This window comes from Puma concolor, chromosome E4 (genome assembly GCF_028749965.1).
Source record: "Puma concolor isolate L17-30 chromosome E4, mPumCon1.1.hap2, whole genome shotgun sequence".
In the NCBI taxonomy this organism is placed as follows: Eukaryota; Metazoa; Chordata; class Mammalia; order Carnivora; family Felidae; genus Puma; species Puma concolor.
In genome coordinates this window covers 58,144,208-58,167,362 of record NC_141683.1, presented here as the reverse complement: position 1 = coordinate 58,167,362, position 23,155 = coordinate 58,144,208, and the positions used below count along the sequence as shown (strand labels likewise).

Below are 23,155 nucleotides of genomic sequence, written 5' to 3'. Positions count from 1 at the left end.
AATGGGATAGCCTGGATTTATAGCGTACAACATGGGGAATTTTTGCAACAGCCCATGTTATAAAGCAGAGTCTGAGATGGACTTGAGAAAGGAAAATATAATCAGCACCAAAAAAAATCATTCTCATAGCGTGTACAAATTTGTATGAAAGCGCTATTGGCCATGGGGCAGAAAGGTGCTTCCAACTAGGTTTTACCAGGCCCCTAGTCTCTGCTGAGAAGTTAGCCCTTGACCTTAGATGAGCATCATGCCATGGAGAGAGGGTTTTCTGCAGCTTATATCGACAGTACACCATAAGCTTTTCCTGCCTTATGTGAACACACATTTACTGAATGTCAAGGAATAAGCTCGGCCGTCCAGGGATGTGACACAATTTTTGCCTTGAAGGAGGGAAGAATTTCACTGGGAGAAAACATACCATGGAAAATTTCTAAATAACAGATTACGTAACATTATTTATTTATTATTATTATTATTTGTTTATTTATTTATTTTGGGAGCAAGAGAGAGAGAGAGAGAGAGAGAGTACAGGAGAAGCAAAGCGAGAGCAAGAGAGAGAATTCCAAGCAGGCTCCGTGACGGCAGCCCAGAGCCCTACACGGGGCTCGATCTCACGAACACAAGATCATGATCTGAGCTGATATCAAGAGTCGGTCACTTAACCTGCTGTGTCACCCAGACCCCCGTGGTAACATTTTCTTTAGAGAGACTAAGTACAAAACTGTATGTTTAAAAAAAAAAAAAAAAAAAGACCAGTTAAGCACAAAACCTAGACTAATCTTGCAGCAGGAGGCCACAGGTTTGGACTAGCTGTGACAAGACTAGTATGAAAGACTAGTCTTTCTGGTGATGTTTCTGGGGATGTTTCTTTAATAAAAATATAGTGGTCATTTTTTAAAAGGCACCAAGTACAAGATGTTTCGGTGGATCTAATAAAACGAGTAAAACCAAAAGCCAAAAAACCAGTGCAGTCTCGCTGTCTCTCTCCTCTCTCTTTTCGTTTGGTGCCCATGAGACGCTATGTGTGGAAACCAGCCAACTGGGAAGAGGGGGTGGCCGAAGAAGGTGGGGGAAGCCCGAGGCAGTTAAAGAGGATGGCCTCCATTCACAGAGGAGGTGAGGCTACCGTGCACGTGGCAGGACCTTTTCTGTTCGGGGCAGAACCCCACTACTTTGCTGCCGTTGGAAAGCGAGGACAACATCAATTTGATGAACTTATGTCTAAGGATGGACCCCTACAGGAGACTGGAGATAAAATGTGATTTGCATCAAAACCGAGCCTGGTAGGTGCAAGACAGAGAGCAAAATAGGGCATCTTTAGATTCCCCAGCAATCTTCTCCCCCCTGTGATCTCGTTTCTCCACGAAAAACAGAGTAACAGAGTGCGCTATATAAACCACAAGGGGGTGGGGGAGGGGCGCAAAGGGAGCAGAAACTGCTGCCGGTTCCTCAGAGATCTTTCCAGGTGCACTGAGGGGCGACACATTCATCTTCAGGGCAGGAGACACCACCGCGCGATAACTTTTCAGGGAGGGATTTGGGGGATCCGGTGACGCGTTAGGATCCCGAGAATTTTCATTTACAGAGGGTGCTTTAATACGGATCGTCCACGCTGAATAGAAAACAAGAGAATGTAAATTAAAACCAGGACCTTAAACATTGCAAAATTTAACAGCGTTCGTAGTAAAGGGCGATATTCGGTGTAAAAGTCGGAAGAGGAGTGAAGAAAATGCCTCTCAGGTGAGTTGGCCGAGCACAGGACGTTCACTCAGGCAAAGGAAGAAGAAGAAAACCCTAAAGCAACACCTGTCACGCTTGCAGCTGCTTGCCGCCCAGAGGTGGTGTTAAAAGGCAGATTCCAATTCGGTAGATCCGGGCGGTGCCCCGGATTCCGCATCATCCCTGCTCCTGCTGCCTCTGGTCCGTGGGCCACACCTGGAGACACTTCTGGGGGCACAAGCTTTGTCTTTAGATCAAATGAGTACGAAGGGCATTTGGGATAGATTTTGGACGATGGAAGTCAGTGAGCAGTAGAAGACGACAATGCTCAAAAGGAAAGAGAAATTTGAGAAAAATCAAAACTCATGAAAGGTGTGGTGGTAATTCTAAATGCTTGATTCTGGAGAGATGTGATTTAGGGAGACAGTGACAAGTCTAGTTTCATGACACAAATGACACTTTGTGTGTGTGTGTGTGTGTGTGTGTGTGTGTGTGTGTGTATCACAGTTGTCTCATCCTTGGAGGGGAGGGGGCTAGGGGTAGGGGAAAGGGAACCAAATAGGGCATGTCTTAATAGCACCTTTCAAAGGGAGAAGCAGATTCCGAGACTCTGCTGTCATGATGAACTGCCAGGGTAAACCACAGTTCAGCAGCTGCAAATGTGCTTTTGCCAATACAGAGATAAAAATGTTTCTGAAAACAAAATTTCACATATACCCTCCACTGAGGTTGGCATCGTATCTTCCTGTGTATCTTGGGTGTAGCTTTTACCCAGGCAGAATTTAGACACTAGAAACCAAATGAGGTGGTAAACAGAACCAGTTTGCAGAAGAGTGAAAATAACCCGGCAAGAATTGAAACCACAAATGCCCCAGGAGTTGGTCATTCACCAGCCAAGACCTAATAAGAATGAACACAAAAGACTATGAGAGTTGGCTGCAGAGCTTAAAAACAAAAAACAAAACAAATGAACGAACAAAAAAACAAAAAAGAGCTTCAGTGTTTAATGTGATGGTTTTCATTTTTACCTTTGGCTTGTTCTAGAAACACACTCTGCCTCTTCCATCCCACCCTTCCTCGGTGCCATTACACATGGTTTCAGGGTGAAATCATTATCACATCACTACAGAAAGCAGGTGTCTGGGACTTAGAACTCTTATCATTGGAGTCGAGAGTCCTGAGTTCTAGAAGTGTAAGGATTAAAAGCAGGATCTTTGGATCCACATGGGTACAAATCTCAGCTTTGTCATTTATTCAGTGACCTCAGGCTATTTTACTTCTCTTTGCCTCTCTTCCTTTACCTGTAAAATGAGGATATGAATAGCACCTCCCCCCACCTGCAAGCTGGCAGGCGATATTTAATGATTTCAAACATGCAAAACTCACAGAGAGGTGTGCAACATGGAATTAATGTTTCATAAATGTTTATAATTATTTTAGCTATGTCACTCTCTCTGGGCCCATAGGAAAGTTATTCATTAGCTCCGTTATAAAGAGAGTGAACATCATGTCCGTGAAGATCCTTTCAAGACCTAAAATTTTATAATTCAATGAATTAAAGTCACCTTGATCAATAAATGAGAGGTGTTACAAGGCATCTGGGCAAATAATACTTCTTTGCTTAGTCCTTCTAGCATCGGGTGACGCATTTGAAGACCTATATCGATGGGGCCAGCCTTCCCTTCCAATTTCTGTTTATACCTCCTGTACACCCTTGGCTCTTGATAGTTCTAGCTGCTGGCACCTGAACATGCTGTCATATCCCTGCTGCCACACCATGCTTCCATCATCTCCTTGTAGTCTGTCCTCCCTGCTTCTCTCCATACCCACAAACCCTATCCATTCTTCAACCAGGGTCAACCTTCTTTATAAGATCTTCTGTGATCACCAAGCTTCTTCTATATTGACAAAGTCCTTTAACACAGAGTTCGCCAGTCATTACTATACTCTGCCTTATATTTTTCTGTAAATATATAATTTTTTTATTTTTCTGTCTTCGCCACTCAACTAGATGATAATCTCCCTGAGGTCAGGGTCATGGACTTACTCCTCTTGGTATCTCAGTCAAGCTTAGCATTGTTCCAACACAAGAGTATTTAATAAAAAACTACTGATTGATTCATTGTCAAAATCAGTGAGCCGTTAAACTTCATACGGCAATTAGCCGAATGTGGTAATTCACTTAATGCTAATACTCTTCCTGTCAGCCTCTCTTCCTGTCCCCCAAGGTTTTCTAAAAAAAAAATTGAATTGATCTGCTTCCATCTAGTGGCAATTAAAAAATAAGTGGTTCCTGTGACCAGAAAACGGCTCGGGGTGGATTGTGCCAAAAAAGACTTTCACTCACTGGGTGTGAGCATGAAAGAAATCTTTACATCTTGTGGATTTCCTGCCCACAGAGATAAGGAGCCCAGCCCAGAGAAGGGTCTAGGACCCCATCTACACTGTCGAATGGAAGATAGGGCACTAAAATAAAATAGAATAAAAGGACATCCACTGACCCGATTTCTTCATCCAGTTACCTTCCTAAGGATCTCATCTCCTAGCCAAGCTTTTTAAAAAGAGATGGCTTACATTTTCTGCCTCAACTTCCTCATCTCCACTGATTCCTCGACACTTGGCCATCAGAGTTCCTCCGTGACCTCGACCCTGACAACAGACTCTGCAGATACCCTTGTTACATCCAGTGGGAACTCACTGGTTCTCCCAAAGTCACTTGAAACCACTTCTGTTTCCTTCTTTCCTTGGCATTCATGACCCAGACTCTCCTCATTTTCCTTCTGCCTCTCTGGCAACCCCTCCCCATCTCCTTGTCCTTCACTGACCTGTTTTATATTGATGCTACCCCTGTTCCTGCCCTCTCTCCCACGTCCTCTTCTGTTCTCCCGCTCCTTGCTCCTCACTCTCCCCAGATGACTGTACCTGCTCCCGAAATAGCAGCTAACATAAAGGGACGTGAGAACCCCCAAATCCACTCTCTGGCCCCTGGATGGCTCCTGTGATACAGATAGAAGCAGTCAACTGGTGAGCCACAGACACCCAAAGCTCAACACCGACACAACTGAACCCATGACCTTCACTTCCAAAACCTCTCATTCTTTTGTGTTCCCTTTTCAGTAAAGAGTATTGTATTGAGAGTAACCATCTGCCAGTCCCCGATCGGAACCACGATGACTTCTTTGATTCCTCTCTCTCTCTCTCTCTCTCTCTCTCTCTCGCTTAGCCAATTAATAACCATATTCAGTTGATTTCACCTCTACCTCATGAACTAACTCAACCTCACTGCCATTTCTCTAGATAAGCACCATCAGCTTTAACTTAATAACTTTAAATGCCTCCAAAACAATTCTTTGCCTCCAGGCTCCCCCTACTCCCCTGTCTGCAGAGTGATCCTCATAAGATGCAAATGTTAGCCTGACATTCTCCTGCTTTACCCCAAAGACCTCAGGATTAAATCCATACTCCTTCAAATGGCTTATAAATTAGTCTATGATCTGGCTCATATTGTCTTATGTCTCCCCAGTTTCTCTTTTGCACTCAGAGCTACAGCTCACTGAACTTGTAAGAACTTCTTCACAACAATTTGTGGTTGGTAGCGTGGTTGTCTGAACAAGCAACCAACCTTCTCGGGACCATCTCGCTTCTTCCAGCATTTTAAAGGAGCTCGGTTTTCTAACTGGGTGCTCAGTGTGCCCCCAAAGCCCCATCCCCATCATTCTTCTTACTTATACTCTCCTTCTCCAAGTCTCTAAACATCTGAGAAACTGAAGAAATGTTTTGCCCTCTTCACTTCTGCCAGACGGACCATTGCATTTTCACATGTTTGCATCTCTTCTCGGTCTCTTCCTCCAGCTGAAAAAAATCTGAGGTTTAAGACCAAGCTAAAAGAATTGCCTTTTTGGGGAAGCCGCAGGTAGAATCAATGTTCCCCACCTCTTCCACATTTCTGAAGGTCAGTGCTAATCAGAGCGGTAGTCATTTACCTTCTTGTCCTAGGCACTGAAGGCCTGGGGTCTAGAATGATACCTTCTCAGGGCCTGGACTCATTAATGTCTCAATAAATCCTTGACCAATTGAATGTTTCCTGAATACTGTATTTGGTATTGCCCTTACATTCAACTGGGACAAGAAGAGATATGTCATAATGCTTCCAGTCCTCTAAAAATTTTTCAGGGACAATCAGAAAGAGCTCCCTTCACATAACTGCCCTTTCTCAAGAGGGCTCTACGTGTTCATTCATTCATTCCAATCCACCAGCACTAAAACAAAACGACTCACACACACAGACTTCAAAAACACAGCTTTTAAGGGAGGCTAGTGGATTATCATTCTATACGGAAATTTCATTTGCATGAGACCCCATGTAAATAGTTACTAAGGAGTTAAGGTATCTAGCTCTAACAGGAAGTATCTCAAGGAAGGTAGAGAAAAGATCAACAGAGGCGGAAACTTCTCACTGATGAAACTTACTTACCTTTCCCGAGACTTTTTACCTAAAAACAGAAGAAACAGAAAAATACCATCAGCATATGTAGACAATTCTTTTTTTTTTTTTTTCTTGGTGAGTAAGAGAGAAGGCCAAGTCCCACTCTCAAAACTGTCTTTTGAAATGTATTATACGTTCGTTGGGTGGACCCCACCTGTGTAGAAGGGGATTTGAGATGTTGGCTTAGCGTTCTAATTCAAACAGTGGTAGATTCTCAGACGTAATAGACCCACTGGGACAGATGCTTCTCAGGGTTCTGTTCTGTCTTCGGTGCTGATCACAAAGACAGCAGCCTAGCCTGACTTGCCTGCCTGTCGGTTCCGACACCCCCATACCCGTGTTTATCTGTTCCCCACCTGCCATCTCCTCCCACCTGCGGGTTCCTCCCGAACAGACTTAGCTGGTAGCATCGTAAGAGTATGTGTCCCTACGTCTCACACCACCTTGTCGGCAGCGTGCCTCTGATTAGCTACTCACCCCCTGAAGCCACGGTCCCTTCATCTGTGAAAGGGGCATGGTAATCACCTCCCTCTCATTGAGTTGATTAACTAAAATGTATTCAAAGTATTGAGGCCAGGGCCTAGCACGTGGACAGTGCCCAATTACTGTTTTTAAACCTTTCAAATGTTAGAATTTACCATTTTAAACATTTCTTCCCAAATCCAGCCTGCTGATGACATGGGCTGGATGCATTTGAGCAGGGAGAATGAAATCTGAATTAACCTCAGAGGCTGTTTGTTTATCTTAATATTTTCCTTTTAGGAACGACAAAACACATACCAATACGTGAGCAAGAGTGTTCTTACTGAGAGTTCTTTTCGAAGAAAAAGGAACTAAGGGCATGTGTTCAGTTTCGTGCCCTGTTCTAACCCTGTGGGTTGTTGGTTCAGGTGGGGAATTCTTCCAACCAAGAGAAAAAAAAAAAAAAATAGAGCCTCAAAGACCAGTGGTGTTAGGAGGCCTGTGTGAATGGGAGTCTGATCTCTGATTCTGGCCCCTGCTGATAACAGGATTTGGGAGATTTGGCCTAAAATCACTGCTTCAGTTTTATTATTCATTATGTCATTTCTTTCTTTCTTTCTTTCTTTCTTTCTTTCTTTCTTTCTAACAGAGCCAATGGTGATGACTCATCTGAGAATGATTATCTAGGGGAACAGAGTGTTTCTAGATAAGTCTATGCAGAGGGCACACATTTCTAGAGCCTGCATTTATTTCTCTTCCAGAAGAAAGGAGCTAAAGTCTGGATACCAAGACAACTAGGGCAGGGGCCAAAGTACAGGTTCTGAGGACAGGATAAGAGTCAGGATTCTGCTCATTTCCTCAGCTACTGTGTCCTAAATATTCACCTGTCCTCCTTTTTCAGCTTACTGAACCTGAAACACAACACGTAGGAAATTCTCAGAGTTGATGACTACCACATACATGTGGACTTACTGTTCTTAACTTTTTTTTCTTGTAAATGTGTCAGCTACATGGTTAGAAAAGCTCTGAGGGGTTAGCCCGGGAACCTACCCATCACTCTTAACACTGTTTCTATAGGAAAAACATTCTTCATGTTTCAAAGAACTAACTTACAACTAAAATCTTTGGAAGACAGAGCCACTTGGAAGTCGGAAATATCAGAAGATGTTCCACAAATGAAGACCATTGAAATGCTACATTAAAGATACCCTGGCTTTCCTACAAAGTCAGTGATCTTTCTGGGGCTTCTGTTCTCTTTGCTGGCATGAATGTACCTAGCCTAACTGCCCGTTATCTGTTTCCTGTTTGCCCCACACTTATTCCCACAGCAGGGGCATGTAGTTTTCAAGTTATCAGTTTGAGATCTTGTACAGAAATGACTCCAAGGTAAAAAATTTAAAAACAACCCCATTGCTTTTCTCACCACTGCTTATAGAACCACCTTAGCCAGCTAACCCCCACCCCACACCCTGCCGTTAAATACAAGTGAATGCATTCTATTCTTTTGATTCTAACATTTCTTTAAGTTTGTTTTCATTTATTTTCAGAAGGTGGGGGGAGGCAGAGAGAGGCGAGAGAGAGAGAATCCCAAGCAGGCTCCATGCTGCCATTACAGAGTCCGATGCAGAGCTCGATCCCACAAACCATGAGATCATGATGTGAACCGAAATCAAGAGTCAGAAACTTAACTGACGGAGCCAGCCAGGTGCCCTCGCTATGAAAATTTATTAAGAGACTTTGGAATTTGGGGATATCGTCCTTATTAAGGTGACTCACAGCCCCAAATCCTCAACGGTTATTTAGATACCAGCCTCTTATCCCAGAGGCCAGCGTATAAATGTGCACTGCATTCTCTACCCCTCAGTTCTGTCACCATCACCCAAGGCAGGAGGGAAAAAGGGATGACTGGGGTCAGATTTTGAAGTTTCAGTGGAAAGGATAATCAATGGTGGGAGAAAAATCTCATTCTTCCCTTAGTGGAATACTTAAGTACTTAGTCTCATATTATAAAATGATGGGATCCAATCTTAGCAGAATTTCCAACAACAGGGGCAAAGACATTTTAAACTGCTAACAATGAAGTTCTTGCACATCAACAGTGACCGCTTCCATGGTCTTTCTGGGTTGGTTATAAAACTAACCTAGTATCCCGATTCTTAAATTTGGAATGAAAGATTCCAAAGATAGTAGAAGACCATTAGGGATTGGTAGATTCTACTCCTGCAATTGGCAGCGGGGATGGGTGAGGGGCAGCCTTTATATACCATGTTCATTGAAGAGACTCCATACTAACTAATTGATGGAAGTAAAATTAAAATGTCAGTCAACTGACTCCGGAGAAATGCAACACCGAGCATTTGGTTAGCAGTTGTTTTGAGATCAATGATGGCCTCTGAACTTAAAGCAGGGATGTCTTAAAAGCTGCTTAATGTCCATGAATTTCATAGACTTCAATGTTTCTGCCAGGCGAATTTGGACAAATGTGGCAGTGCACACCCAGGACCTACCACAGACTGTGGATCTGTAACGAGGAAGCCAGTCCCACTCTAAGGTTTGGACATCCTCAGGCGGGAGGTGAGGGGAGTAACACGGTTGTTTTTCCCTGGTGGCGTCCCATGTATTGTTCCAGGTATTAGCTTCTCAAACAGCTCTTCTTATACCCTTTTCTTCTCTAGGCCAGAGCGAAGGGAAGCACGAATACACAGTGCATTTATTTAGAGCTGTGACCTCAGTGAATACACACTGGGGAGAAAACCAGGGACAATGCAATTCCCACATGTCAGAAGCCAGACAGGCACATGGCTCAGGTTTTGGAGAATAGGGCCTTAAAAACCTCATTGGACCTTAGATTCATCTTCTAGTGGAACTGTAGCACTGAGATCAAAGGCATGCTGGCTCCTAAGGGGACAGAGATTATGCATCCATTTTTCAGAACTAAATAAGAGCAAAGAACCATTAAAATGTCTCACTTGTCTATTAGTGCACTAGTGAGGTGCCTTGAAGACAGTAGGCGTTTTTAAAAGGTTTGTCAGATGAAAAGCACAAATCAGCCACCTTGTTTTAATGAAAGGGTGTAGGGGCCGTTTCCCACATCCCCAGCAATGATGTCTATAGAACACAGAACTTGGTATCCTGCTTCAGTTCAATCTAGCAATCTTAATTTCCTGTGGGTTTCTATACTTTTATCCACTTTGCTTTTGTTTCTAATTATTTTTTCCGTGTTTATTTATTTTTGAGAAAAACAGAGACAGAGCATGAGCAGGGGAGGGGCAGAGAGAGAGAGAGGGAGACACAGAATCAAAAGCAGACTCCAGGCTCTGAGCCGTCAGCACAGAGCCCCATGGAGGGCTGGAACTCACAAATCGCGAGCGAGATCATGACCTGAGCCAAAGTTGGATGCTTAACCGACTGAGGCACCCCTATTTTTATCCACTTTGAGTCGTATTATTTTCGTATGAAGGCAAACTCACATACCTTTCTTTAATCTTCTTGCCAGCCAAATGATAAATGCCAACCCAGAAAAAGCAGTAACCATGACTGCCACCGGAATGAAGAGAGGGTTATAGTTACCCTCTTTGATCATTGAGAAACTGTGGTCCACTTCTGAAAGAGAGATCAGTAAGGCACATAGCATGAGGCCGCAGCATTATATCCTTCGTGCCATCTCGTGGCCTTAGCTTTTGTTCCTCCTTATGTCTCCCGGTAACAGTCCATTTGATGCCAGTTGATGGATGGGGAAACTGGCATGGGAAGGACCATGATGACTCTGCAGCAGAGGCAAAGACAGGACAAGTTTCTCTAGCCCAGTGCCTATAAAATTCTTAATCCCTAGATTTGCGATTCACAGAACTCCTGGAAGAAGTACCTAAAAATCTGAGTAAGGGGTCACCATCGTATTTATCTCCATGGTCTTGTTCAACAGTTGGGACTCTGCTGCACAGAGAAGACCTAAAACATAGAATATGACTTCAGGAAAAATAACAGCCGGTCATCTTAACCAGGTGACATAACAGTCAAGGGAACCTATTAATGCTTTCCCTTTGAAGCAGTTGGGCCAACATATGTACTTGCTGTTTACATGCTGAGGACCTACGCTGAACTGTCTTTCGAATGATGTTGTCCTACTACATAGTCCCACTTCCTTCACAAATAAGTAAATGGATCCACCTGTACACTCTTGTAAGAGTGAACGTTTGGGAACTTTTATTGAAAAAATACCAATACGAAAAAGTCTATCTTCCGATACCACCAATTAAAGAAACTTATTTTTGCACGTTAGTGTAGCGTTTGTGTCCCCCATTCTTTGTGTTACTTTGACAAACCCTTTCAAGGTGCTTCCATCCCCACACCCAAATATATCATAGGAAAAAGGCTCAAGTTCCCAGACGATCCAAAGAGAGGGTGTCTACAGGCTCCATGAGGGTGAGGAAATGGACACTGGCCCAGCCTTAAAAGGAAATGTCCCATAAGCCTGATACACAATCCTCCCCTACAGATCCCATGCCTCCTCCCCAGTTCCCTCCCACACTCCCTGGCCCTGGGCCATACAGAGATCAGCTTCTCTGGTAGTTTCTACTGATCCTACCACTTAAAAACTTTTCCACTGGTAGAGATGATCTCAGGGGCAGACATGAGTAGCTATTCTTTCATAAGCTAATTTAATGTGCATTTATTTAGCAACTTATTTAGTACAGGCACTGTGTCAAGTGGAGAGTACATGGAAATGAGGAAGACAGTCCTTCTCATACACAGATGAGGGAGGCATCGGCTTAGTGATAATTGGTAAGTATACACTATTTGGGGAATTAGGTGGTCACTGGGGACTTTTGTAGAAACGTTTTAATGGACTAACAGAAGTGAGATTTTAGTGGAATGGAAGAATGCATAAGAAGTCAGAAAATAAAAGAAGTAAGTCAGAGACAGCACATTTAGATGTTAAGAGTTGAGATACGATGAGTTAAAAATTGGCTGAAAACAGAAATGACAGTCATCGAAGGAAGAGGCAAGAAGAGCTAAGGATTTTATAGTAAATTAATGTGAACAAATTTGTTTTTAAGCCATATAAATGTAGCAAAATGAAAATTTTAAAGTTTAATCTATCTTTCCCCACCATCTTCCCATCCAGCAGCTCCTTCTTTAAGTTGTCAACACATCGGGACAAACTTACTCACTTTGGCATATTGGACTAAGGCTTGACCAGATTCCCGATGGTCCACAAATAATTTTTCTCTCCCCGATTAACTCAGTTCCTTCCAAGCAGTTGAAGGTACATGTGGACGTAAAGCTGAAGTTGGCCAGGGGGTGACTACAGTCCATGGTTCCCAGATCAGGTGCCATTAGAGGCTCACAGGAAATCGCTTCCATGAAAAGGAAAAACGCAATATTTCTGAGTAGAGGCCCTCTTTTCACCAAAGGTTTTTAGCCAAAGCTGATCCACTCAACTGTGGAACCACCCAATTGAATCTAGACATTTCTAAATTCTAAAAATTAGTTCTGATAATGTTTCCAGATTTTATACTCTTGAGAATGATGGAGATTGTATATCAGAGGTGAAGCCAGGAGCACTGAAAACCCTTGCGGGTGGGGAGGTGGGGAGAGGAGGGGAGAGTTGGCTGCTCCAGGTTGCTGCTCCAGTCCTGGTAGGTCTCCAACACTTCCTGGAAGTATTACATGGCCTTGGCCTCAAGAGTGCTTATGGAGTATCCTCAGTGAATGTAGAGAATTCCCACCCTTTCACTTGATCTAAAGCAAGCAGTGTTGAAAAACACCCCAATTCTCTGAAGCAACTCACTCAGCTCTTGTAAAATTCAGCAGGTTTGACAATTTAATTCAATGATTTCAGTATGACTTTGATAGTTTTTTTTAGAATTAAACCACTTAAAATTAGTGCATCAGATGCATAAATGTAGAAAACGTAACCAGAATTTCACAAGCTCAGATGTCACCAGTTTTCTCCTGTACAGGGAAAGTCTTTTTAACAGCTAAGAAGAAAAAACCCACCATATTTCAAATGAAAAAAAAGATCAAGAGACTGTGTTTTTGTTTTTCACAGCAGTTGTTATTCCCCTGAGAGTTTATAGAAGATGAAAAGTAAAAAATGATTTCAAGAATAAACCAAATAAAACAATCAAAAAAATTCTACACCCTGAGAAGGAAATTGGTTGGTGTTAGGTAAGACACCACATAAAATAGGTGTTACTGAGGGGAGAGAACAATCAACATTTAACTGAGTTTCATCTGGACTATGTGTGCCATGACGATGAGAAAACTAAAGTAAAAAGTACACTATAATCACACCGCATATTACTGAAAATTATGTATGTATCACGAGATGGTTTCAGAGGTATTTGGTTGTTGTTTTTTATTTGTGGTTTTTCTTTTTGATTTGAGTAACAATAATCCCTTTCAAAATCATCATAGTATGATCTAAGTTAGATTAAATTATGTTCCCAAAAGGACAGAGACTCCTTACAAGTCTCTGCTGCATTTTCTCAGTTAACCCAAGTCGGCCATGACAGAGCCTCTAGTCTGAAGACTTACTTACTTTGACAGATTGGTTCTAGAGATGACCAGTTTCCAAAAGGTCCACAAGTGGTTTCCTCAACCCCAATGAGGTCTGTGCCCTTAGAGCAGTTGAAGGTACACTGAGAGCTGAAGCTGAAGGTTCCCACAGGGTGACTACAGTCCATGGTACCCAGATCAGGGGCCTCCAGAGGCTCACACTGAACCACTGCAGTAAGAAAAAAAACAGTACTGGCTAGTGTGGAGAGCACCTGGTGTCTGGGTTTGAATCCTAGCTTTGGCACTTGGTCACCAAATGCCTTTGCACAAAGTGAACTAATCCTTCCAGCTTCAGTCTCTTCATCTATGAAAGAGGAGTCATGGTAATTGTAATAACTTCCTAGAGTTGGTGTGGAGAATAAATGATCTAATGTAAGTCAAGGACTTAGAAGTGAACTTGGCTCATAGGAAGTCCTAATTAAACATCAGCTGGTCTTCTTCTTATTGTTGGCATTATCTGAGAAGATAATTGTTTGTGTTTATTTATTTTGAGAATGAGAACAGGGGAGGAGCAGAGAGAGAGAGAAGAGAGAGAATCGTGGGGCTCGATCTCATGAACAGTGAGATCATAACCTGAGCTGAAACCAAGAGTCAGATGCTTAACTGACTGAGCCACTCAAGTGCTCCTGAGGAGAGACTTATTAAACCTAGATAGGTTTAAGTGGGAATGACCAGCTCAATTTGGAAATAATTGTGACATCAGAACTCCTAGGTAGAGTAGAGTGCTGGGAGCAGGAGGTGTGGGAAAAGTGTGGGGAAGATTTAGGAAGCATCTTGGCCTTGATCCTGTTTTTACCCTCTCCAGCTCGGCTCCAGACCTTCAGTTCTTCTGATTTTGACAGCCCTCTCCAGAAACTGTATCTATTTCCCTGCTCTGACTGGTGGCGTAGGAGATTGAATTGAGCCTTGGAAATGAGTCTTCACATTTTTAGGCCCCACCATGCCATTTGAGCAAATATTTCAACTCTTGTGTCCTATTCTTTATCCAATTTGAGCCGTTGTGGTGACCTTGCTTTTGAGATTTCAATGAAGAAAGGACTTTAGGAACTGGAAGAATTTTTATATTTTCCATATACAGTACAAGTCCAAATTAAATTATGTTCTCCAATTCTATTCATGACTACAAGCAAGTGCTTTATATACTTCAGGCATAGTCTCAATCTGACATATTAAATTGTAAACAATATTTACTGACCTCAAGCTGCTGCTCGTCTACCAGGGGATACAGATAAGCAAATAGATGACTTCAACAAATGCGGGATAAACAAGAAAGAAATATGCGGACCTACTGGAACATGGAACAGGGGTACTTCCTATCTTAGGGTCCAAAGAAAGCTTTCTGGAAAAAAAAAATATCAATCCCTGAACTATGTCTTAAAGATGAACAGGTCTGTTAGCCATGTGCAAAATGAGAGAGAAAGCCACGAGCAAGTCAATGAAATACAAAGCACATATGAAAAGGGTGGAGAACTACAAGCACTTTGTTGTTACACGGAGGAAGGAGGAGGAAGGGAATATGTGAGATGAGATTAGAAAGAAAGGTAGAAGCTAAGAAAAAATGCTTTTATCTTTTCTCTTTGATTTAATGAGTTCCTACTGTATATCAAGCATTTCTCTATGCCTTGAGGAGTTTCGATTTCATCTTATAGGACAAATGATAGGTAGAAATTGAAGGGTGGATATACGTGTGGTATTTGTTTGATTGTTTTTCATTGATCAGCCTGCCTGTAGCATGAATAGTATATTTAAGGGGAGCTAATTTAAAGCTGTGGAACTCGCCTAAGAAATGAATCCAATAGTCTAGAAGGAATGAGGGCAGTAGTAGCAGAATTGACAAATGGGAAGCAAATGAGAGAAACAGTAAGTTGTTAAAATGAATAGTGTGTTACTTCGCATAAAAGTAAGGGGAGGTGTAAGAATTTCATACCAGAGCACCCATATAAATGGTGGTGCCTCATACTGAGATAAGAAATACAAAAAAAGAAAGCTGGCTGGGACGATTGATTTTACAGTCCTTTGGGCATCCCAAAAGATACGCTTAGCATATTTGGAGTTCGGGGCTGGAAATGGATTTGTCAGTCCAAAGCTCACATGAATCTGTGAGTCCACAGAAGTTGGTAAGAAACCTATGAAGAAACCCAAGGAGAAATGATTATAGGTAGAAAGAAGACCAGAAAAGAGTGAGAGGATGAAAGCTAAGACAGAAAAAAGAGTAAAATGTTCAAAAAGGAGTGAAATGGGCATGCCAATGTTATAAGAATTAAAAAGTTAAAGATCAGGGGCGCCTGGGTGGCTCAGTTGATTGAACGTCTTGATTTCAGCTCAAGTCATGATCCCAGGGTCATAGGATCAAGCCAAACATTGGGCTCTGCACTGAGTGTGGAGCCTACTTGGGATTCTCTCTCTGTCTCTGTCTCTGTCTCTGTCTCTGTTTCTCTCTCCCTCTCCTACTCTTTGCCCTTTATTTTGCCCTCCCTCCCTTACTCTTTGCCTTTATTTTATTTTATTTTAGAAAAAGAGTGCACATGAGTGGGGGACTTATGTGCACTCTTCTTCTAAAATAAAATAAAATAAAATAAAATAAAATAAAATAAAATAAAATAAAAATACTAAAATATTAAGTATCAATAAAGAAATAATAAAAAAGAAACTTCAGGAGTGGTGTGAAGGAAAGTATTGAGTAGGAATTAAGTGAAATGAGTTAGACTGTCACCAGTTGGTTGACACTTAAATTTATTTTGGCTTTAATTCTTTATTCTTTACAAACATTGCTTTTCTCTTCTTCTAATATCTATCCTGTGCACCAGATACTTCAACCATAGTTTTGAAACTCAACCAATAACAACGAAATGATTTGATGCTTCTTTCAGTAGTGAGCTGACTGGGTCAAAGACTCCTTGACTTTGAGTCTACGTACTCTTTCCTTTCTGTTTCTACCACCGTGACGCTGAATGATTTCAATAGACTCCTACTGATTCTCTCCATATTCTTTCTTTTAAATTTTTTCTTTTTTTTTTTTTTTAATTTTTTTTTTCAACGTTTATTTATTTTTGGGACAGAGAGAGACAGAGCATGAACGGGGGAGGGGCAGAGAGAGAGGGAGACACAGAATCGGAAACAGGCTCCAGGCTCTGAGCCATCAGCCCAGAGCCCGACGCGGGGCTCGAACTCCCGGACCGCGAGATCGTGACCTGGCTGAAGTCGGACGCTTAACCGACTGCGCCACCCAGGCGCCCCTAAATTTTTTCTTACATTGATTTATTTTTGAGAGACAGAGAGAGACAGAGCACAATGGGGGAGGGGCAGAGAGAGAAGGAGACACGGAATCCGAAGCAGGCTCCAGACTCTGAGCTGTCAGTACAGAGCCCAACCTGGGGCTCGAGCTCACAAACCATGAGATCATGACCTGAGTCGAAGTCAGACGCTTCACCGACTGAGCCACCCAGGTGCCCCTCCATCTTCTTTTTTTTGGTTCTCCAATCCGTATTATGCATTGCTTCTAAGAAAATTGTCCCAAATGCAGGTGTCAAGATACTAAGTGGGTTCCCATTATCCAATAAAGGCCATATTCTTTCATTAGGCAGTTAATTTTCCAGCTTATACCTTGCTTTCCATCAAAATAAATTATAAGCGTATATAATTTCCACTAGCTAATTGCAAATCCTTCATGGACAGAATCTATAATAGATTTGTCATTGTATCCCCCAAAATATACAGCCCAAATAAACGTGTTGGATTTATTACTATATGTCTCTGACCTATATTGTGTATCATCATGTGAACTTCTCTTTTTTCTTTCTTTTTTTTTAATGTTTATTTTATTTTTGAGAGAGAGACAGAGCATGAGCAGGGGAGGGGCAGAGAGAGAGGGAGACAGAATCCGAAGCAGGCTCCGAGTTGTCAGCACAGAGCCCGATGTGGGGCTCAAACCCGTGAACCGTGAGATCATGACCCGAGCTTAAGTCGGATACTCAACCGACTGAGCCACCCAGGCAGCCCGTGGACTTTTCTTTTCAGCCATGCCCTGTCATGACTTTGAGGCTTACATACAAAAGCTAGATTACCTAATGGGTAACTCACCCTCCCAACAATAAATGGCAATGTTTCTTTCAGACTTCCGGGTTCTAATGAGTCCAACCAATTTGCTGGATTTGGGTTCTCTAAGAACAGGAATCTACCATGCTTGATTCATTATCATCATCCTTAAAGCTTTTTTCCCAACTCTGTATTGTCTGTGGCACTGAAAAAAGACTTGCTAAGAAGTGAATTGAAACTTCATGCTGACTTATGAAATCTTTCAGGAAAGGCAACAACATTGTGCAAGCTTATCCTTCTGATAAAAACTTCTCATTTCTCAGAATGGCTAGTATTGTTTTGTCCCTATCGACTTCTATAGGCTACAATAACCCCTGTAAGTTTACACAGAAAGAAACAAAGACAGAAAAGGGGCTTACCAAATTGACACTGGGGCCCGTAGTACCCGACATCACAGTTGCAGGTATAATTATTGATGGTTTCCACACATTCTCCATGGTCGCTGCATGATGAGGGCTGACAAGAAGCTTTAAAGGTGGGGGACGAAATAAATGATTTGAACATGATTACTTCTTAGTACTCAGAGTCATTTCTTTGGATACAGATAACTCTTTTGGCTGAGACTACTTTAATAAGCAGGAAAGGTTTATTTGTACCTTCATAGCATTTTTGCACCAAAAGATAGGTCAGGATTTTTCTATTTATGTCATATACTGGCCATATAGCCACAGGCATATACTTAGAATGAATTTACCGACACCAACATTCTCTAACATTCTGGGGAAACTCACTGATGTACTTTGAACTCTTGCAATTATTTTGTTTTAAATGTCATAAGTACATTAAGTGATGGCCTAACCCCAACCATTTTGCAGTATATTTGACAATCCCTCTCTTTTTAGAAAGTACTATAGAAAGATTAAGAAGTTCGAACTTGTTAGGTCAGTAGAGAGCCCAATGTACAAGAGGTCAAATTAACTATGTTTCACTGATGAAATATGACTTGGAAAAATACCGTTTGGGAACTGAAAACAAATTTTCATCCTCCACAGGTAACAAAACATGGCAGTATTTCATTATATAGAATTATGGGAGATTAGGCCAAGCACAAAACATGAGCATAAAGCCCCCCACCATAAGCAGGGAGGAAATGAGGGGGCGTGTGAGCCTGAGCTCTTGGCCAGACCCACATCTCTGTATCCGCTTCCCTGCCTCACTTCTCACATGCATTTGTCATATTGATGCAGATTGATTTAAAGATGTCACTTTTGGGTGCTGGACCCAGCCTCCCACACCAAACGTGCACAGAAGTGACATGCTTTTATTCTATTTTTATTTTTGTTTTTTCGAGAACTGGATTTACTTCCAAAGGTACCGGAAACTGCTTTCTTCCCTAACACCCCCACCACCCCTGGGATCCACGCCACCACTCTCCCCACTCTGGCCACCGCCTACCTGTGTAACAGAGGGCTCTCTTCTGCTTGTGACAGGAATCATCATTCCATTTTCCCGCGTCTTTGGCCCTCTTGATGTAAATCTCCACACAGTCTTCTTTGGACTTCTTGTTGTTCGGCTCTCCACGTCCCCAGTTCTCCGCTTCTTTGGTAAGAGACTTGTTGGTTCCCACCCAAGTCCACGTTCCCCCTACCTTCCGGATTCCTATCCAGTAGTAATAGCGGCTGAAGGGAAGCGTCTGCTCCAGGTATTCAATCTCCCCCTTGTTCTGGATGGCAACTAAATCTGTGTAATTTTCTTGGCAGAACTTTCTAGCCCTTGCCCAGTTCATGGGTGTTTCAGAATAGTGGTAAGTCCAGCAGTCGGTCCCGTGACGTGCAAGGAAATCTGAAAGACATCAATGCGAACTATGCGGGCTCACAGTCATGGCTGGAAAGAATCTAGAGCGAATCCATGCTGGGCCCGCCACTTAGACGTGAAGAAACCGAGACCTCAAGGGTATATGGGTTACCTTCTCAGGGTCATAGAATCGGTCATTTGCACATTTGGGGTAGAACCTAGACCTTTGGTTTCTATTTACTTTTCATGGTAACATTCAATACTTTTTGTGCATCGCTCTATTTTAGATAAATCTGGTGGCTTCCTAGATTTATTTTCATATTTTTTTTCTCAAAATTCTTCCAAGTGAAATTCAACCAATGTATTTTAGAAATTCTTATTTCCTTTTCTATTTCTTTTTTTTTTTAATTTTTTTTTAACGTTTATTTATTTTTGAGACAGAGAGAGACAGAGCATGAACAGGGGAGGGTCAGAGAGAGAGGGAGACACAGAATCTGAAACAGGCTCCAGGCTCTGAGCAGTCAGCACAGAGCCCGACGTGGGGCTCGAACTCACGGACCGTGAGATCGTGACCTGAGCCGAAGTCGGACGCTCAACCGAGTGAGCCACCCAGGCGCCCCTCCTTTTCTATTTCTATTAATTATATGCAGAAGATTTACTATCCACTTTTTTAACCTGGGATAATTTCTTAGAAGCCAATATTTATGTTTCTACTAGAGAAGAAAATAAGGACAGGAATAACAACATACTTTTAGTTATCTCTTCATCTCAAAAAGATAATCTTTTACCACAGGAAGAGCTGCTTCTGGGAAAGCCTTAATACATAGCCCAAGCCTTATATATGTAACTATGTTTTTTGGGTTTTTTAAAAAAGAATAATTGGGGCGCCTGGGTGGCGCAGTCGGTTAAGCGTCCGACTTCAGCCAGGTCACGATCTCGCGGTCCGTGAGTTCGAGCCCCGCGTCAGGCTCTGGGCTGATGGCTCGGAGCCTGGAGCCTGTTTCCGATTCTGTGTCTCCCTCTCTCTCTGCCCCTCCCCCGTTCATGCTCTGTCTCTCTCTGTCCCAAAAATAAATAAACATTGAAAAAAAAATTTAAAAGAAAATAAAAAAGAATAATTTACAAAACCAAATGATGCAGGATTATGAAATTGATTTAGATCGTGTTCTGTGCGCAAAGATACCCAGCGTGTCTAGTGACCATATGGGTGCTTCGAATCTGAGGACTTTAAAGAAACAAAACCAAGAGGTGCCTGGGTGGCTCAGTCAGTTAAGCATCCGATTCTTGATCTCAGCTCAGGTCTTAATCTCAGGGTCATGAGTTCAAGCCCTGAACTGGGCTCCACACTGGGTGTGGAGCCTACTTAAAAAAAAGAAGAAACCAAAAACCAAAAACCAAAAAAACCCCAGAAACACACAATGACTTCGTGGTAGCATATGCCATTCTAAGCACGGTATGATCTATGCGAAACACTGTTCTACTGTTACAGTAAATATTTTCACAGCCATAAACATCTACTGCGTTTCCACTGTGTAGGGCAAAAACCATAGAGAAATATCAAAGAGAACATGGATCCAATTTTTATAGTCTCCTAAGGATTCCTCCTGAACAGATGCAAAGAAAACATAATTAATCTTGATCAAATTAAACATATCAGAAATGAACAGAGAACTGAAAAAAAAAACCCAGATATGATTAGTGAGTAAATAGTGTAATAAAATAAACATTTGGAGTGGAGTTTTGAAGGAGCATTCTACCAGAATATATGTTCGCAGGAGAAGAAATCGTTTTGTTCGGGGGGTCTCCTCAGTGCTAGAACAGTGCCTGCTACGTTGCAGGGACTCAGAAAATGTTTGTTGAATGAAATGAGCACTAGCTTTGCAGGTGACATGAGGCAGACGTGGTGTAAAGAATGTGTGAGGGACAGAGGAAAGCACATTTGTTTGGCCAGAGCTGAAAATCCAAGCTAGGGGGTCAGAAGACATTAGCTTACTTAGGAATGGGAAAGCTCAAAACAATTGCTGGAGAGTCTTCAAGAACCAGACATAAAACTTGTCACACCAATGGGAGAAGAATAAAAAAAAGGGGGGGGGGGGGGCGTCTGACCGTAAGGAGCTCACCCTTTAATTGTAGAAATGACACTGGTGTGCACTAAACTAATGATAAAAATAGAAAGTACCGTGCTAAATATTTGGCACAGATTGGGGCGCCTGGGTGGCTCAGTCGGTTAGGCGTCCAACTTCTGCTCAGGTCATGATCTCACGGTTCGTGGGTTCGAGCCCCGCATCGGGCTCTGTGCTGACAGCTCAGAGCCTGGAGCCTGCTTCAGATTCTGTGTCTCCCTCTCTCTCTGCCCCTCCCCCGTTCACGCTCTGTCTCTCTCTGTCTCTCAAAAATAAATAAATGTAAGAAAAAAATTACAAAAATAAATATTTGGTGCAGATTGCAAATGCGCCATCAGATACTTCTTAATTGACTTTATTTCTTCATAATTAAGACTTCAGTGGTATTATTAGGATTTGGACCCTGCAACAAGGGTGTGGCAGGTTTAGGAGGTTTCTGGGCTGTCACTAAAGGTGACAGGAAGGAAAAGATGCTCACAGAAGGATAGAATTAACAGCTATCTACCTAATCATCTTCCCTGTGACTGTGTGCTCCCAGTGGATATTTAAGAAAAACAAACGTAAGTGAAAAAGGGCTTAGCAATATATCAATACCGTAACGTACCACAACAGAGCACTGTCCAGACCCACAACCTGAAGACATTCCATGAGTCCCTCTGAGCTCTCTGACATTTCCAGGGAAATACCTGCAAAGAAAATTATAGTTAGATTTATATTCTTAACTCACAAGTCTATAGCACCTTGAGGAGATGGCCACGACTCTCTTAAAGTTCAAAATAAAATACATATTCTTACTAACCTTGCCTGAAGTAAGAGGTTTCTTAGATGAGCATGAAAAGGTAGCATTGAATTTGCTTCAAAACTGACTCAAAGTTCGTTCTTTCGTTCTTTTCACGTTTTAGCCTCAGGTTGCTGATTGTTACAACTCTGATTTTTTTTCTACATTTAAGTAATTTTTCTACTTCCCTTCTGCTGAGCTATTAGATGAAACTATTTGATATTGAATATGTATATTTTTTAAAGTGTTTTTGGATGCTTCACGAACTATTGATGTCTGAGATTTAAATGTTAAAATCTTACACTGGAGTATAATGATTCACTGCTTCGAATGCTTAAAAGAATTAGATAGCCAGACACCGATAAAGAAAAGCAATTCATTTTCTTTCAAGTAAAAAAGAAATACATTTTGCACAACCCAAACCACAAATGTTCTGCACACCCTAAAACTGTATTTTCTGAACTATATCACTTCTCAGGTAGCCCCAGTGTTTAGCTGCAAAAGTGCTCATTTCAACAAGAGAGTACTTCCTCAAGACTCTCACCAGAAACGAGTCAATGAGGAGAAATCAGCACATGTGAGAAGAACAATTCTGGGAGCACTCTTTAACTCGGGATTTTTAATTCTTGGCTTTGTGAAAACCAAAAATGAACTCTGCCCCTGCAGTCCCAAGGGCTTCTCTCTGAGCATCTGGAAATCTCTGAGGCTGAAAAGCTCACCTTGGCTTTGCTCATGCCTTCTTTAGTTCTTCCGGACTCCAGCCTCTCAACTCAGCACCAGGGCGTCTGGGTCCTTGCCCACGGCTGGGCTGGGCGAGCTGTGCTTCAGGAGGCTGCGTGGAGTGCCACCAAAAAGGCTTGCTTTCTTTCATTTCCCTGACTCAGTCTCACATCCTCCTCCTCCCCTTCCCCTTACCTTCCCCCATCTCTTCTCACTCCTCTTTCCCCACCCCTTTCCTAGTCTGGCCTCTCTCACTACCCTGAGAAAAGTAGAGCTGCTGACCATTGTTGATAGATTCTCTTCTCCTTCCCTCCTACCATTTTTTCTTCCATCCCCTCTCCCTTCCTTCCTTCCTTCTTTCCTTCTTTCCCTTTTTCCCTGCCTCCATCCTTCCTTTTTTTTCTTCCTTTCTTCCCTCCCTCCTTCCCTCCTCCTCCTCCTCCTCTTCCTCTCCTCCCCACCCCCCATCTCTCTCTC

General features: G+C 42.4%; 1 protein-coding gene across 1 annotated transcript; it reads right to left on the bottom strand.

Moving 5' to 3' along the window:
• Positions 1-442: 442 nt before the first annotated feature.
• SELL (selectin L) lies at positions 443-22,824 on the bottom strand. Its single transcript, XM_086694487.1, has 9 exons — positions 22,678-22,824; positions 21,785-21,866; positions 18,719-19,105; positions 17,683-17,790; positions 13,212-13,397; positions 11,839-12,024; positions 10,142-10,270; positions 6,194-6,212; positions 443-1,612 (listed from the first exon to the last, which is right to left on the bottom strand). Exons 1-9 carry the CDS (start codon positions 22,690-22,692, stop codon positions 1,594-1,596), a joined length of 1,131 nt encoding a protein of 376 aa, XP_086550613.1. The 5' UTR covers positions 22,693-22,824; the 3' UTR covers positions 443-1,593.
• Between the last annotated feature and the right edge of the window lie 331 nt (positions 22,825-23,155).

What these genes read in the sequence shown, in the direction of transcription:
- SELL (XM_086694487.1), bottom strand. An exon ending in CTGGACAGTGCTCTGTTGTG is followed by an intron (nt 19,106 to 21,784) that starts GTACGTTACGGT and finishes GATGTCTTTCAG; the next exon opens with ATTTCCTTGCACGTCACGGG. An exon ending in GAGAGCCCTCTGTTACACAG is followed by an intron (nt 17,791 to 18,718) that starts GTAGGCGGTGGC and finishes CCACCTTTAAAG; the next exon opens with CTTCTTGTCAGCCCTCATCA.